A 16,514-nucleotide genomic window follows, 5' to 3' on the forward strand; every position below is an offset into this window, starting at 1 on the left:
ATTTATTTATTAATATTATTATTTTATGTATTTATTTGTTATAATTATTTATTAGTCCTTATTTCTATTATATTTTATTCAGTTTATTAATTTAAATTTTTAGCACCCAATCGTTTATTTATTTTATGTTTTATTAATTAAATTTCTTAATTGTAAGCACCCAGTCGTTTCTAGGAATATAAACTTCTTGTTTTTTCAAACCAAATAAGATGTAATTTTATTTACTTCACCGACAAATGGCTGCAACACCAAGTGCAAATGATACTATATCACCGACAGATGGCAGCAGCTCACACAATTGTTCAAGAAATTAAAATGGCGAGGAAGACGTCCTACGACACTTCCTGTTTCTGTTCTCATTGACGACGAACATCCAAGGACAAAGATTCAAATGAAAAACTGCTTTTAACAGTTTTTCAGACCATATAGTCTAATGTTGCTTAATCACTGGCATTCTCACGTACACTTCCAGCGGACAGCTCACCGAAAACGATGGTTAATCAGCTACGCGCGTAAGTGTTCGTGGAAGCTAGTCTAAAGCTAAACTGGCTAACTGTTGTACCAAATCTAACTGCTTAACGTATTCTAAGGTTGAAAATCATCAAGCGGACACTTTGTTTCTGTCCAAGAGGCTGTCAGCTTGATCGATGTGAATTTATATTGTCGAATGTAAAACATCGTTAGTTTTTTATACATATATACATATACATATCCTCTTTGGCTTGGAAGGAATCCACAAGGATTCCTATTGGAAAGCCGCTCTTCTTTGACCTGGTCTACTGTCATATGTGGGTTGACTGGACAGTTGAGCGCCCTGTAGTTGTAGACCATAGGGTGATCTTAGAAATAATCATCCCATCGGCTTTTTAATTTGTCGTGGGTGCATCTATCACTGCTTGAGGAAGACTATTCCACCAGGCACCTACTCGTTGAATGAAGAAGTACCATCTCTTATCTGTTCAGCTGTACATCTTCCTCAGCTTCTTATCATGGCCTCTAGTTCTTCTGTCTTCCTCCAGTGGTGGTAAACATGACTCCACATCATATTCACCTGTGAGGTACTTGTATGTGTTAATCAGGTCTCCGCTCAGTCTCCTGTATACAAGGGTAAGAAGCTTGAGCTTTCTTAACCTCTGCTCGTAAGAGAGATCCCTGAATCCTGGCACCCTCTTAGTTGCTCTTCTAAGAGGGTGCCAGTTAGCCGATTAGACGCTATCGCTTAGCAGCTAATGGCAAGCTGTTCTGAACCCACGTTTCGCTATCGGTTTGCAACTCATGAGGGCGCAATTACTCGCAACTCGACACCACCTCCTAACCGAACATCACTTTAACATTTTGCAATAAATGAACCCACACTCCTCGTCTAATACCACCGTAGCAATTCCTCAAAACAAAATATGTGTTGATAAGTATTTATGAATGTATATATAAAAGTGAATTGGTCAACTGTTAGAGACCATGATTAAAATATATATTAAGCACATACAAATGAGTTATAAAACAAATTTAACCATCACTTTAGTTAAGCTCACACAAAATTCTTTACTAACAGCTTGTAAAGGCTTTATAATAGTATTTTTAAGTTTACTAATGCATTGATAAGCATTTATAAATGGACATATAAAAGTGAATTTGTAAACTGTTTGAGATTATGATTAAAATATATATTAAGCATATACAAATGTTATAAAACAAATTTAATCACCACAAGGATATTACAAATGCTTAACTAATGCTCAGTTAAAGCTTATTGGTACATTGAAAGAAGAATTCGTACATTGCATACTTAAAACTGCATACTTATAGTGATGGGGAACAAGACTTGAGCTTTGTACATTAACAAATGATACATAAAGTATTGAGGAATAAGGATAAGTAGTTAATGCAATCTTTACAAATGTTATAACTGATACATTGAACATCAACTAATGGTTTATTAATGCTTAGTAAATAATAATAATATAATAGTTAATAATTTGTAAGGAAAAAATGTAAGGACAATAAAAATATTTGTAAAGTATTTTTATCACTAATGAATAGTGTCTGATTTTACATTTGTAAATGATAAACTATCAATGATCAACTTTACTTAAATGGTTTATAGAGAATTTAAAAAACATAAATATTTTATAAAGACATTACATATTTTCTTCTTAATAATTATTAATAATTAATAATTATTATGCCATCAGTTTATGTTCTGACCAATGAGTAGCTAATCAAAAAGAATGCTTTGTAAATGTTTTACAAGTAGTTATTTAAGCATTTACTCACATTTTATAAATGCTTTACAGCGTGCAGTTAATATAAAGTGTTACCCTATAAACACATATAACATCTATAAACACCTGTAACATCTATAAGCACCTATAACACATCTATAAACACCTGTAACATCTATAAGCACCTATAACACATCTATAAACACCTGCCACATCTCTAAGCACCTATAACACATCTATAAACACCTGTAACATCTATAAGCACCACAAACACATCTATAAACACCTGTCACATCTATAAGCACCTATAACACATCTATAAACACCTGTCACATCTATAAGCACCTATAACACATCTATAAACACCTGTCACATTTATAAGCACCTATAACACATCTATAAACACCTGTCACATCTATAAGCACCTATAACACATCTATAAACACCTGTCACATTTATAAGCACCTACAACACATCTATAAACACTTATATTACATCTAGAAACACCTGTCACATCTATAAGCACCTACAACACATCTATAAACAGCTGTAACATCTATAAGCACCTATAACACATCTGTAAGCACATATAACACATCTATAAACACCTGCCACATCTCTAAGCACCCATAACCAGCGGTGCACATAACTGGTACTCATTGTGCTCGTGTGTGTTAAAAATCATTGATGCACAGCAGACAGCACACAGGGGGAAACACTTATCCTACAATCTATCGTTGCTTTCCTCCTATGAAGTGTTTCCCTTGTGTTTTCTGTTGCACATCATTTGTTTTTATCATGCACAAGCACCATGAGTATCAGTTATGTGCATGCCTGCCTATAACACATCTATAAACACCTGTAACATCTATAAGCACCACAAACACATCTATAAACACCTGTCACATCTATAAGCACCTACAACACATCTGTAAGCAGTTATCTCACATCTATAAATATATGTAACATGTATAAGCACTTATATCACATCTATAAACTATATCATATCTAAGCACATATAACACATCTATAAACACTTGTATCGCATCTATAAACAACTGTCACATCTATAAGCCCATATAACACATCTAGAAGCACTTATAAGACAGCTATAAACACCTGTAACATCTATAAGCACTTATATCACATCTATTAACACCTGTAACACATCTATAACCACCTGTAACATCTATAAGCACCTATAACACATCTATAAACATCTATAACATCTATAAGCACTTATATCACATCTATAAACACCTGTAACCTCTACAAGCACCTAGAACACATCTATAAACACCTGTCACATCTATAAGCACCTATAACACATCTATAAACACCTGTCACATTTATAAGCAGGCATGCACATAACTGGTACTCATGTTGCTTGTGCATGCTAAAATGCTTCTTGTCTCCGGAGACAAGAAGAAGAGGAGTGTCTCTCCCTTATTTAGCAGGAGTAGGGGAAAAACTACAGAGGATCTTCAGACAGCACAAAATCCCAGTTTACTTTAAACCGGTTAACACCTTGAGACAGAAATTAGTTCACCCTAAGGACAGGATCCCTAGTTACAAACAGAGCAATGTAGTGTATTCTATCAGATGTCAGGAAAACTGTAATGAACACTACACAGGTGAGACGAAGCAACCTTTACACAAAAGGCTATACCAGCACAGCAGAGAGGTCACCAGTGGACCTCAGTCTGCAGTTCATCTCCACCTTAAAGACACTAACCACACGTTTGAGGACAAGGAAGTTAAAATCTTAGCCAGAGAGAAGAAATGGTTTGAGAGAGGTGTCAAGGAGGCATTCTTTGTGAAATGTTTGAAACCCAGCCTTAACCGGGGAGGGGGTCTGAGACATGCTTTATCCCCTGTTTACAATGGGGTACTCAGGTCAAAGCAGTTTCAGTCTTTTGTTCATGGTAATGAGTCATTCACGTCATCAGCAGAGTCGTCAAGGGAGCCATCAGGAGAGGGACAGCTGCTCTGTCATTAGGAGGGTGCTAACTAGAGCACAATAGGTTCTAATTAGAGCTATTGTTTAGTCACTAGCCTATAGCAGTCGGCCTCTCGGTAGGAGGGGTCTGGTTAGGTTTAAAACTCCAGCTTTTGTGACTTCGGATCATTCTTCTCAACAAGAGTCAAGACAGAAGTCAGACCACCAGAGCAAGAATTTTAGCTGAGGAAGCTTCTGCGATTTGAAGCGAAACTTCCTCGCATCAAGCAACACAGTCCAGTCGAAGATTCAAGCTTCTCTACTATGGAAACCACCTGGACAACTGAGAGCCTACACAGAAACATTGTTTTATAAAAAGTAAAATAAAGACCTCTTTCTTGACCTCATATTTAACTGTTGACAGCACTGTAACAGTAAAACTTGCAATTTCTAGCCTACATTGTTTATAAATGTAACTATTAAGTTCTTTCTAACATTTAAATTCTCTCTAAACATTTTACTTGTCAAAATTATTATTATTATAAGTAGTATTAGTAGTTGTAATAAAAAAAATGGCTTCAAAACTGGACCTTTAATCTAAGGGTGTTGTGGGGGGTGGGCACATCCCTGCCCCACGCCCCCATTCCATCTGGATTCGCCCCTGCTTTGGCGTTTGAGCACAAAGAATGGATAACATTTATTTATGCAGAAAACGTGACCAGATTTACAGGTAAGAAGTTTTATTGCGTTTTCACATCATGTGGTCCTCAGAAAGAGAGTTTAGGTGCATTTGAGTGGAAAATAGTGTTAGTTGTTGACACTCGTGGAGGATCAGCTGTTTTTAACGAGCAGATACGGAGCAGCTCAGCTCAGAATTCTAAATAAAGGAGAAAAAAAAGCATAAAATGTCTTTGTAAAGCTCAGTGTAGGTGTGCTGTTGTCACTGTGCTTTAAGAGGTGAAGACGAGTCGTAGCTGCTGCAGAAAACCGTGGATGAAAAGCTCACAGCTCGCTTAAAGTGGGCAGTTCAGTTGAACCCCAACCTGCTGCCCACGGACCAAGTTTAATGCTGCTATCTACCCACAATGTAAAAATAATAGTAACACATAGTGACTTGGAGAAGTAACTTTAATCTGATTACTGATTTGGAAAGATTAACGTGTTAGATTACTCGTTACTAAAAAAAGTGGTCAGATTAGAGTAACGCGTTACTAAGTAACGCGTTATTGGCATCACTGTTTAGCACACACGAGCATAATGAGTACCAGTTATGTTCACCCTGTCTATAAGCACCTATAACACATCTATAAACACATGTAACATCAACAAGCACCTATAACACATCTATAAACACATGTAACATCAACAAGCACCTGTAACACATCTATAAACACATGTAACATCTATAAGCACCTATAACACATCTATAAACACATGTAACATCAACAAGCACCTGTAACCCATCTATAAACACATGTAACATCAACAAGCACCTATAACACATCTATAAACACATGTAACATCAACAAGCACCTGTAACACATCTATAAACACATGTAACATCTATAAGCACCTATAACACATCTATAAACACATGTAACATCTATAAGCACCTATAACACATCTATAAACACATGTAACATCAATAAGCACCTGTAACACATCTATAAACACATGTAACATCTATAAGCACCTATAACACATCTATAAACACATGTAACATCAACAAGCACCTGTAACCCATCTATAAACACATGTAACATCAACAAGCACCTATAACACATCTATAAACACATGTAACATCAACAAGCACCTATAACACATCTATAAACACATGTAACATCAACAAGCACCTGTAACACATCTATAAACACATGTAACATCTATAAGCACCTATAACACATCTATAAACACATGTAACATCAACAAGCACCTGTAACCCATCTATAAACACATGTAACATCAACAAGCACCTATAACACATCTATAAACACATGTAACATCTATAAGCACCTATAACACATCTATAAACACATGTAACATCAATAAGCACCTATAACACATCTATAAACACATGTAACATCTATAAGCACCTATAACACATCTATAAACACATGTAACATCAATAAGCACCTATAACACATCTATAAACACATGTAACATCTATAAGCACCTATAATCAATCAATCAATCAATTTTTTTTATATAGCGCCAAATCACAACAAACAGTTGCCCCAAGGCGCTTTATATTGTAAGGCAAGGCCATACAATAATTATGTAAAACCCCAACGGTCAAAACGACCCCCTGTGAGCAAGCACTTGGCTACAGTGGGAAGGAAAAACTCCCTTTTAACAGGAAGAAACCTCCAGCAGAACCAGGCTCAGGGAGGGGCAGTCTTCTGCTGGGACTGGTTGGGGCTGAGGGAGAGAACCAGGAAAAAGACATGCTGTGGAGGGGAGCAGAGATCGATCACTAATGATTAAATGCAGAGTGGTGCATACAGAGCAAAAAGAAAAAGAAACAGTGCATCATGGGAACCCCCCAGCAGTCTACGTCTATAGCAGCATAACTAAGGGATGGTTCAGGGTCACCTGATCCAGCCCTAACTATAAGCTTTAGCAAAAAGGAAAGTTTTAAGCCTAATCTTAAAAGTAGAGAGGGTGTCTGTCTCCCTGATCTGAATTGGGAGCTGGTTCCACAGGAGAGGAGCCTGAAAGCTGAAGGCTCTGCCTCCCATTCTACTCTTACAAACCCTAGGAACTACAAGTAAGCCTGCAGTCTGAGAGCGAAGCGCTCTATTGGGGTAATATGGTACTACGAGGTCCCTAAGATAAGATGGGACCTGATTATTCAAAACCTTATAAGTAAGAAGAAGAATTTTAAATTCTATTCTAGAATTAACAGGAAGCCAATGAAGAGAGGCCAATATGGGTGAGATATGCTCTCTCCTTCTAGTCCCCGTCAGTACTCTAGCTGCAGCATTTTGAATTAACTGAAGGCTTTTTAGGGAACTTTTAGGACAACCTGATAATAATGAATTACAATAGTCCAGCCTAGAGGAAATAAATGCATGAATTAGTTTTTCAGCATCACTCTGAGACAAGACCTTTCTGATTTTAGAGATATTGCGTAAATGCAAAAAAGCAGTCCTACATATTTGTTTAATATGCACTTTGAATGACATATCCTGATCAAAAATGACTCCAAGATTTCTCACAGTATTACTAGAGGTCAGGGTAATGCCATCCAGAGTAAGGATCTGGTTAGACACCATGTTTCTAAGATTTGTGGGGCCAAGTACAATAACTTCAGTTTTATCTGAGTTTAAAAGCAGGAAATTAGAGGTCATCCATGTCTTTATGTCTGTAAGACAATCCTGCAGTTTAGCTAATTGGTGTGTGTCCTCTGGCTTCATGGATAGATAAAGCTGGGTATCATCTGCGTAACAATGAAAATTTAAGCAATACCGTCTAATAATACTGCCTAAGGGAAGCATGTATAAAGTGAATAAAATTGGTCCTAGCACAGAACCTTGTGGAACTCCATAATTAACTTTAGTCTGTGAAGAAGATTCCCCATTTACATGAACAAATTGTAATCTATTAGACAAATATGATTCAAACCACCGCAGCGCAGTGCCTTTAATACCTATGGCATGCTCTAATCTCTGTAATAAAATTTTATGGTCAACAGTATCAAAAGCAGCACTGAGATCTAACAGAACAAGCACAGAGATGAGTCCACTGTCCGAGGCCATAAGAAGATCATTTGTAACCTTCACTAATGCTGTTTCTGTACTATGATGAATTCTAAAACCTGACTGAAACTCTTCAAATAGACCATTCCTCTGCAGATGATCAGTTAGCTGTTTTACAACTACCCTTTCAAGAATTTTTGAGAGAAAAGGAAGGTTGGAGATTGGCCTATAATTAGCTAAGATAGCTGGGTCAAGTGATGGCTTTTTAAGTAATGGTTTAATTACTGCCACCTTAAAAGCCTGTGGTACATAGCCAACTAACAAAGATAGATTGATCATATTTAAGATCGAAGCATTAAATAATGGTAGGGCTTCCTTGAGCAGCCTGGTAGGAATGGGGTCTAATAAACATGTTGATGGTTTGGATGAAGTAACTAATGAGAATAACTCAGACAGAACAATCGGAGAGAAAGAGTCTAACCAAATACCGGCATCACTGAAAGCAGCCAAAGATAACGATACGTCTTTGGGATGGTTATGAGTAATTTTTTCTCTAATAGTTAAAATTTTGTTAGCAAAGAAAGTCATGAAGTCATTACTAGTTAAAGTTAATGGAATACTCAGCTCAATAGAGCTCTGACTCTTTGTCAGCCTGGCTACAGTGCTGAAAAGAAACCTGGGGTTGTTCTTATTTTCTTCAATTAGTGATGAGTAGAAAGATGTCCTAGCTTTACGAAGGGCTTTTTTATAGAGCAACAGACTCTTTTTCCAGGCTAAGTGAAGATCTTCTAAATTAGTGAGACGCCATTTCCTCTCCAACTTACGGGTTATCTGCTTTAAGCTACGAGTTTGTGAGTTATACCACGGAGTCAGACACTTCTGATTTAAAGCTCTCTTTTTCAGAGGAGCTACAGCATCCAAAGTTGTCTTCAATGAGGATGTAAAACTATTGACGAGATACTCTATCTCCCTTACAGAGTTTAGGTAGCTACTCTGCACTGTGTTGGTATATGGCATTAGAGAACATAAAGAAGGAATCATATCCTTAAACCTAGTTACAGCGCTTTCTGAAAGACTTCTAGTGTAATGAAACTTATTCCCCACTGCTGGGTAGTCCATCAGAGTAAATGTAAATGTTATTAAGAAATGATCAGACAGAAGGGAGTTATCAGGGAATACTGTTAAGTCTTCTATTTCCATACCATAAGTCAGAACAAGATCTAAGATATGATTAAAGTGGTGGGTGGACTCATTTACTTTTTGAGCAAAGCCAATAGAGTCTAATAATAGATTAAATGCAGTGTTGAGGCTGTCATTCTCAGCATCTGTGTGGATGTTAAAATCGCCCACTATAATTATCTTATCTGAGCTAAGCACTAAGTCAGACAAAAGGTCTGAAAATTCACAGAGAAACTCACAGTAACGACCAGGTGGACGATAGATAATAACAAATAAAACTGGTTTTTGGGACTTCCAATTTGGATGGACAAGACTAAGAGACAAGCTTTCAAATGAATTAAAGCTCTGTCTGGGTTTTGGATTAATTAATAAGCTGGAATGGAAGATTGCTGCTAATCCTCCACCCCGGCCCGTGCTACGAGCATTCTGACAGTTAGTGTGACTCGGGGGTGTTGACTCATTTAAACTAACATATTCATCCTGCTGTAACCAGGTTTCTGTTAGGCAGAATAAATCAATATGTTGATCAATTATTATATCATTTACCAACAGGGACTTAGAAGAGAGAGACCTAATGTTTAATAGACCACATTTAACTGTTTTAGTCTGTGGTGCAGTTGAAGGTGCTATATTATTTTTTCTTTTTGAATTTTTATGCTTAAATAGATTTTGCTGGTTATTGGTAGTCTGGGAGCAGGCACCGTCTCTACGGGGATGGGGTAATGAGGGGATGGCAGGGGGAGAGAAGCTGCAGAGAGGTGTGTAAGACTACAACACATCTATAAACACATATAACATCAACAAGCACCTGTAACACATCTATAAACACATGTAACATCAACAAGCACCTGTAACACATCTATAAACACATGTAACATCTATAAGCACCTATAACACATCTATAAACACATATAACATCAACAAGCACCTATAACACATCTATAAACACATGTAACATCAACAAGCACCTGTAACACATCTATAAACACATGTAACATCTATAAGCACCTATAACACATCTATAAACACATGTAACATCAACAAGCACCTGTAACCCATCTATAAACACATATAACATCAACAAGCACCTGTAACCCATCTATATGAACCTATATCACATCTGTGAACACCTGTAGCAGCTTTAAATACCTGTAAACCCATCAATAATCACCGGCCTAAGGCACACCTGTGCAATAATCATGTTGTCTAATCAGCATCTTGATATGCCACACCTGTGAGGTGGGATGGATTATCTCAGCAAATGAGAAGTGCTCACTATCACAGATTTAAGTCATTTGGGTTTATATAAAATGTTTTAGAACTTTGAGTTCAGCTTATGACAAACGGGAGCAAAAACAAAAGTGTTATAATTTTTGTAAACATATTTTATTGAAATTTTAACATTAAAATGCAACAATACCCAAAAAACTAAACTGAACTAAAAATACTGAGAAATCTGAGTTGCAAACAATTAAATAAGAAATAAAAAAAGAAATACACATAATTTACCTAAAACAGGCTACAGAGACAAATTTATTCAATTGGAAGACCCCAAGCTTCTCCAGTTCAGCAAACCATTGCCCTTTTGCAAAGTATTGCTTCGATCACCAGGCAAGTATTCCAATAGAGGGCGCCATAAATCCAAATATTTATCATCACTACCTCTTAACTTTGCACTTAGACTCTCCATTGGTAATACTCCGATAATCTCTGTATACCACTGAGTTACTGTTGTTTTCTCCTTAATCCAGTTAAACAAGATACATTTTCGTGCCAAGTATAAAAGTTTTCTTAATAATTTTGATTTATTCTTGTCTGTTAATTCATTGGGAGATAGCAGCCCTGATAGAAACTGACCTGGATCTTTACAGATTCCCAACTTCAGAATAGCACTGATTTCCTTGGTTACACAAAACCAGTATTTAGATATTTTTGAACAACTCTATAAGCAATGCATATATATATATATATATATATATATATATATATATATATATATATATATATATATATATATATATATATATATATATATATATCATTTGTTAATTTGCATTTAAGACACAAAGGTAACCTACGTGGGTGTAGTTTGTTCAGAAAAACTGGTGTCCTGTGCTGTCTATGCAGTATTTCATACTGAGTTTCTTTGTGTTTATTGCCAAGAAATAATAAGTGAAAATGGCATTGATTGTGTTCAGATTTTTGTTCCGTGTATATAATGCCCGTCACACATCAGCAAGCACTTAGAACAAATCTGGAAAAATCATTGCACATCTGTGACCACCTGTGGCTGCTCTATAACCATGTTATAAACTGTGATTTATGTACCAGCTGTACACACCTGTATGTTGTAGGAAGTACTGTTGCAAGATACGAGGTGCTTCCACTGCTGCTCGACAGAGTTCCAGATCTCCAGGATGTAGGACTGCACAGCACTACCGCCATCGTAGGTTGGCCCATACCATGACAGTGTCAAACTTGATCTCCGGATGTCAGATGCTGCAGGAACCTTTGCTGGGGGATCTGGTTTGTCTGAGGGGAGGGGCAGTGATGAGATTAATACGAAAACTGTTGCTGCCTTTAAAGCCTCACGTGAAGGAAGAACCAGCCCAAGACATCATGGGAGCTACTGTTTATTGTGTTTCCAGCAGGTCACCTGTCCAGTGTGTGTCTCACACCTGTCCGCTGTGTCTCTCCCATGTGTCCAGTATGTCTCTCACACGTGTCCAGTGTGTCTCACATGTGTCCAGTGTGTCTCTCACACATGTCCGCTGTGTCTCTCACACGTGTCCAGTGTGTGTCTCTCACACATGTCTAGTATGTCTCTCACACATGTCCGCTGTGTCTCTCACACATGTCCACTGTGTCTCTCCCATGTGTCCAGTGTGTGTCTCTCACACGTGTCCAGTGTGTGTCTCTCACACATGTCCGCTGTGTCTCTCCCACGTGTCCAGTGTGTGTCTCTCACACATGTCCAGTGTGTCTCTTGTCTCTCACACCTGTCTGCTGTGTCTCTCACACATGTCCAGTATGTCTCTCACACGTGTCCAGTATGTCTCTCACACGTGTCCAGTGTGTGTCTCTCACATGTGTCTAGTATGTCTCTCACACATGTCCGCTGTGTCTCTCACACGTGTCCAGTGTGTGTCTCTCACACGTGTCCAGTGTGTGTCTCTCACATGTGTCCGCTGTGTCTCTCCCACGTGTCCAGTGTGTGTCTCTCACACGTGTCCGCTGTGTCTCTCACACGTGTCTAGTATGTCTCTAACACCTGTCCGCTGTGTCTCTCCCATGTGTCCAGTATGTCTCTCACACATGTCCAGTGTGTCTCTCCCATGTGTCCAGTGTCTGTCTCTCACACGTGTCCAGTGTGTGTCTCTCACACATGTCCGCTGTGTCTCTCACACATGTCCACTGTGTCTCTCCCATGTGTCCAGTGTGTGTCTCTCACACGTATCCAGTGTGTGTTTCTCACACATGTCCGCTGTGTCTCTCCCACGTGTCCAGTGTGTGTCTCTCACACATGTCCAATGTGTCTCTCACACCTGTCTGCTGTGTCTCTCACACATGTCCAGTATGTCTCTCACACATGTCCAGTATGTCTCTCACACGTGTCCAGTGTGTGTCTCTCACACGTGTCTAGTATGTCTCTCACACGTGTCCGCTGTGTCTCTCCCACGTGTCCAGTGTGTGTCTCTCACACGTGTCCAGTGTATGTCTCTCACACATGTCCGCTGTGTCTCTCACATGTGTCCAGTGTGTGTCTCTCACACGTGTCCGCTGTGTCTCTCACACATGTCTAGTATGTCTCTCCCACGTGTCCAGTGTCTGTCTCTCACACGTGTCCAGTATGTCTCTCACACCTGTCCGCTGTGTCTCTCACACATGTCCAGTATGTCTCTCACACATGTCCGCTGTGTCTCTCACACGTGTCCAGTATGTCTCTCACACGTGTCCAGTGTGTGTCTCTCACATGTGTCTAGTATGTCTCTCACACATGTCCGCTGTGTCTCTCCCACATGTCCAGTGTGTGTCTCTTCCACGTGTCCAGTGTGTGTCTCTCACGTGTCCAGTATGTCTCTCACACGTGTCCAGTATGTCTCTCACACCTGTCCGCTGTGTCTCTCCCATGTGTCCAGTGTGTGTCTCTCACACGTGTCCAGTGTGTGTCTCACACGTGTCGAGTGTCTCTCACACCTGTCCGCTGTGTCTCTCACACGTGTCCAGTGTGTGTCTCACACGTGTCCAGTATGTCTCTCACACCTGTCCGCTGTGTCTCTCACACGTGTCCAGTATGTCTCTCACACGTGTCTAGTATGTCTCTCACACGTGTCCAGTATGTCTCTCACACCTGTCCGCTGTGTCTCTCCCACATGTCCAGTGTGTGTCTCTCACACGTGTCTAGTATGTCTCTCACACGTGTCCAGTGTGTCTCTCACACGTGTCCAGTATGTCTCTCACACGTGTCCAGTATGTCTCTCACACCTGTCCGCTGTGTCTCTCCCACGTGTCCAGTGTGTGTCTCTCACACGTGTCTAGTATGTCTCTCACACGTGTCCAGTATGTCTCTCACACGTGTCTAGTATGTCTCTCACACGTGTCCAGTATGTCTCTCACCCCTGTCCGCTGTGTCTCTCACACGTGTCCAGTGTCTCTCACACGTGTCCAGTATGTCTCTCACATGTGTCCAGTATGTCTCTCCCACGTGTCCAGTGTGTGTCTCTCACACGTGTCTAGTATGTCTCTCACACCTGTCCAGTATGTCTCTCACACGTGTCTAGTATGTCTCTCACACGTGTCCAGTATGTATCTCACACCTGTCCGCTGTGTCTCTCACACGTGTCCGCTGTGTCTCTCACACGTGTCCAGTATGTCTCTCACACCTGTCCGCTGTGTCTCTCACATGTGTCCAGTGTGTGTCTCACACGTGTCCAGTGTCTCTCACACCTGTCCACTGTGTCTCTCACACGTGTCCAGTGTGTCTCTCACATGTGTCCAGTATGTCTCTCACACATGTCCAGTATGTCTCTCACACCTGTCCGCTGTGTCTCTCCCACGTGTCCAGTGTGTGTCTCTCACACGTGTCTAGTATGTCTCTCACACGTGTCCAGTATGTCTCTCACACGTGTCTAGTATGTCTCTCACACGTGTCCAGTATGTCTCTCACCCCTGTCCGCTGTGTCTCTCACACGTGTCCAGTGTCTCTCACACGTGTCCAGTATGTCTCTCACACGTGTCTAGTATGTCTCTCACATGTGTCCACTATGTCTCTCCCACGTGTCCAGTGTGTGTCTCTCACACGTGTCTAGTATGTCTCTCACACGTGTCTAGTATGTCTCTCACACGTGTCCAGTATGTCTCTCACACCTGTCCGCTGTGTCTCTCACACGTGTCCGCTGTGTCTCTCACACGTGTCCAGTATGTCTCTCACATGTGTCCAGTATGTCTCTCACACCTGTCCGCTGTGTCTCTCACATGTGTCCAGTGTGTGTCTCACACGTGTCCAGTGTCTCTCACACCTGTCCACTGTGTCTCTCACACGTGTCCAGTATGCCTCTCACACGTGTCCAGTATGTCTCTCACACCTGTCCGCTGTGTCTCTCCCACGTGTCCAGTGTGTGTCTCTCACACGTGTCCAGTATGTCTCTCACACGTGTCTAGTATGTCTCTCACACGTGTCCAGTATGTCTCTCACACCTGTCCGCTGTGTCTCTCCCACGTGTCCAGTATGTCTCTCACACGTGTCTAGTATGTCTCTCACACGTGTCCAGTATGTCTCTCACACCTGTCCACTGTGTCTCTCCCACGTGTCCAGTGTGTGTCTCTCACACGTGTCTAGTATGTCTCTCACACGTGTCCAGTATGTCTCTCACACCTGTCCGCTGTGTCTCTCCCACGTGTCCAGTGTGTGTCTCTCACACGTGTCCAGTATGTCTCTCACACCTGTCCGCTGTATCTCTCACACATGTCCAGTATGTCTCTCACACATGTCCGCTGTGTCTCTCACACGTGCCCAGTATGTCTCTCACACGTGTCCAGTGTGTGTCTCTCACACGTGTCTAGTATGTCTCTCACACATGTCTGCTGTGTCTCTCCCACGTGTCCAGTGTGTGTCTCTTCCACGTGTCCAGTGTGTGTCTCTCACGTGTCAAGTATGTGTCTCACACGTGTCCAGTATGTCTCTCACACCTGTCCGCTGTGTCTCTCCCACGTGTCCAGTGTGTGTCTCATACGTGTCGAGTGTCTCTCACACCTGTCCGCTGTGTCTCTCACACGTGTCCAGTGTGTGTCTCACACGTGTCCAGTATGTCTCTCACACCTGTCTGCTGTGTCTCTCACACGTGTCTAGTATGTCTCTCACACATGTCCAGTATGTCTCTCAGACGTGTCCAGTATGTCTCTCACACCTGTCCGCTGTGTCTCTCCCACATGTCCAGTGTGTGTCTCACACGTGTCTAGTATGTCTCTCACACGTGTCCAGTGTGTCTCTCACACGTGTCCAGTATGTCTCTCACACCTGTCCGCTGTGTCTCTCCCACGTGTCCAGTGTGTGTCTCTCACACGTGTCCAGTATGTCTCTCACACGTGTCCAGTGTGTGTCTCTCACACGTGTCTAGTATGTCTCTCACACATGTCCGCTGTGTCTCTCCCACGTGTCCAGTGTGTGTCTCTTCCACGTGTCCAGTGTGTGTCTCTCACGTGTCAAGTATGTGTCTCACACGTGTCCAGTATGTCTCTCACACCTGTCCGCTGTGTCTCTCCCACGTGTCCAGTGTGTGTCTCTCACACGTGTCCAGTGTGTGTCTCATACGTGTCGAGTGTCTCTCACACCTGTCCGCTGTGTCTCTCACACGTGTCCAGTGTGTGTCTCACATGTGTCCAGTGTGTGTCTCACACGTGTCCAGTATGTCTCTCACACCTGTCTGCTGTGTCTCTCACACGTGTCTAGTATGTCTCTCACACATGTCCAGTATGTCTCTCAGACGTGTCCAGTATGTCTCTCACACCTGTCCGCTGTGTCTCTCCCACATGTCCAGTGTGTCTCTCACACGTGTCTAGTATGTCTCTCACACGTGTCCAGTGTGTCTCTCACACGTGTCCAGTATGTCTCTCACACCTGTCCGCTGTGTCTCTCCCACGTGTCCAGTGTGTGTCTCTCACACGTGTCTAGTATGTCTCTCACACGTGTCCAGTATGTCTCTCACACCTGTCCGCTGTGTCTCTCACACGTGTCCAGTGTGTGTCTCACACGTGTCCAGTGTCTCTCACACCTGTCCACTGTGTCTCTCACACGTGTCCAGTATGTCTCTCACACGTGTCCAGTATGTCTCTCCCACGTGTCCAGTGTGTGTCTCTCACACGTGTCCAGTATGTCTCTCACACGTGTCTAGTATGTCTCTCACACGTGTCCAGTATGTCTCTCACACCTGTCCGCTGTGTCTTTCCCACGTGTCCAGTATATCTCTCACACGTGTC

General features: G+C 41.4%; 1 protein-coding gene across 2 annotated transcripts in view; it reads right to left on the reverse strand.

Annotated features, from left to right (window-relative positions):
* Window positions 1-16,514, reverse strand: part of mylkb (myosin light chain kinase b) — a 253,035-nt gene that overhangs the window by 133,475 nt on the left and 103,046 nt on the right. For both annotated transcript variants that reach the window (XM_034187254.1, XM_034187253.1), the window contains exon 6: window positions 11,380-11,570. In XM_034187254.1, the coding sequence (XP_034043145.1) occupies window positions 11,380-11,570 (191 nt within the window). The remainder of the gene's footprint in view (window positions 1-11,379; window positions 11,571-16,514) is intronic.

The sequence above is a fragment of the Thalassophryne amazonica genome, chromosome 14 (genome assembly GCF_902500255.1).
Source record: "Thalassophryne amazonica chromosome 14, fThaAma1.1, whole genome shotgun sequence".
Classification (NCBI taxonomy): Eukaryota; Metazoa; Chordata; class Actinopteri; order Batrachoidiformes; family Batrachoididae; genus Thalassophryne; species Thalassophryne amazonica.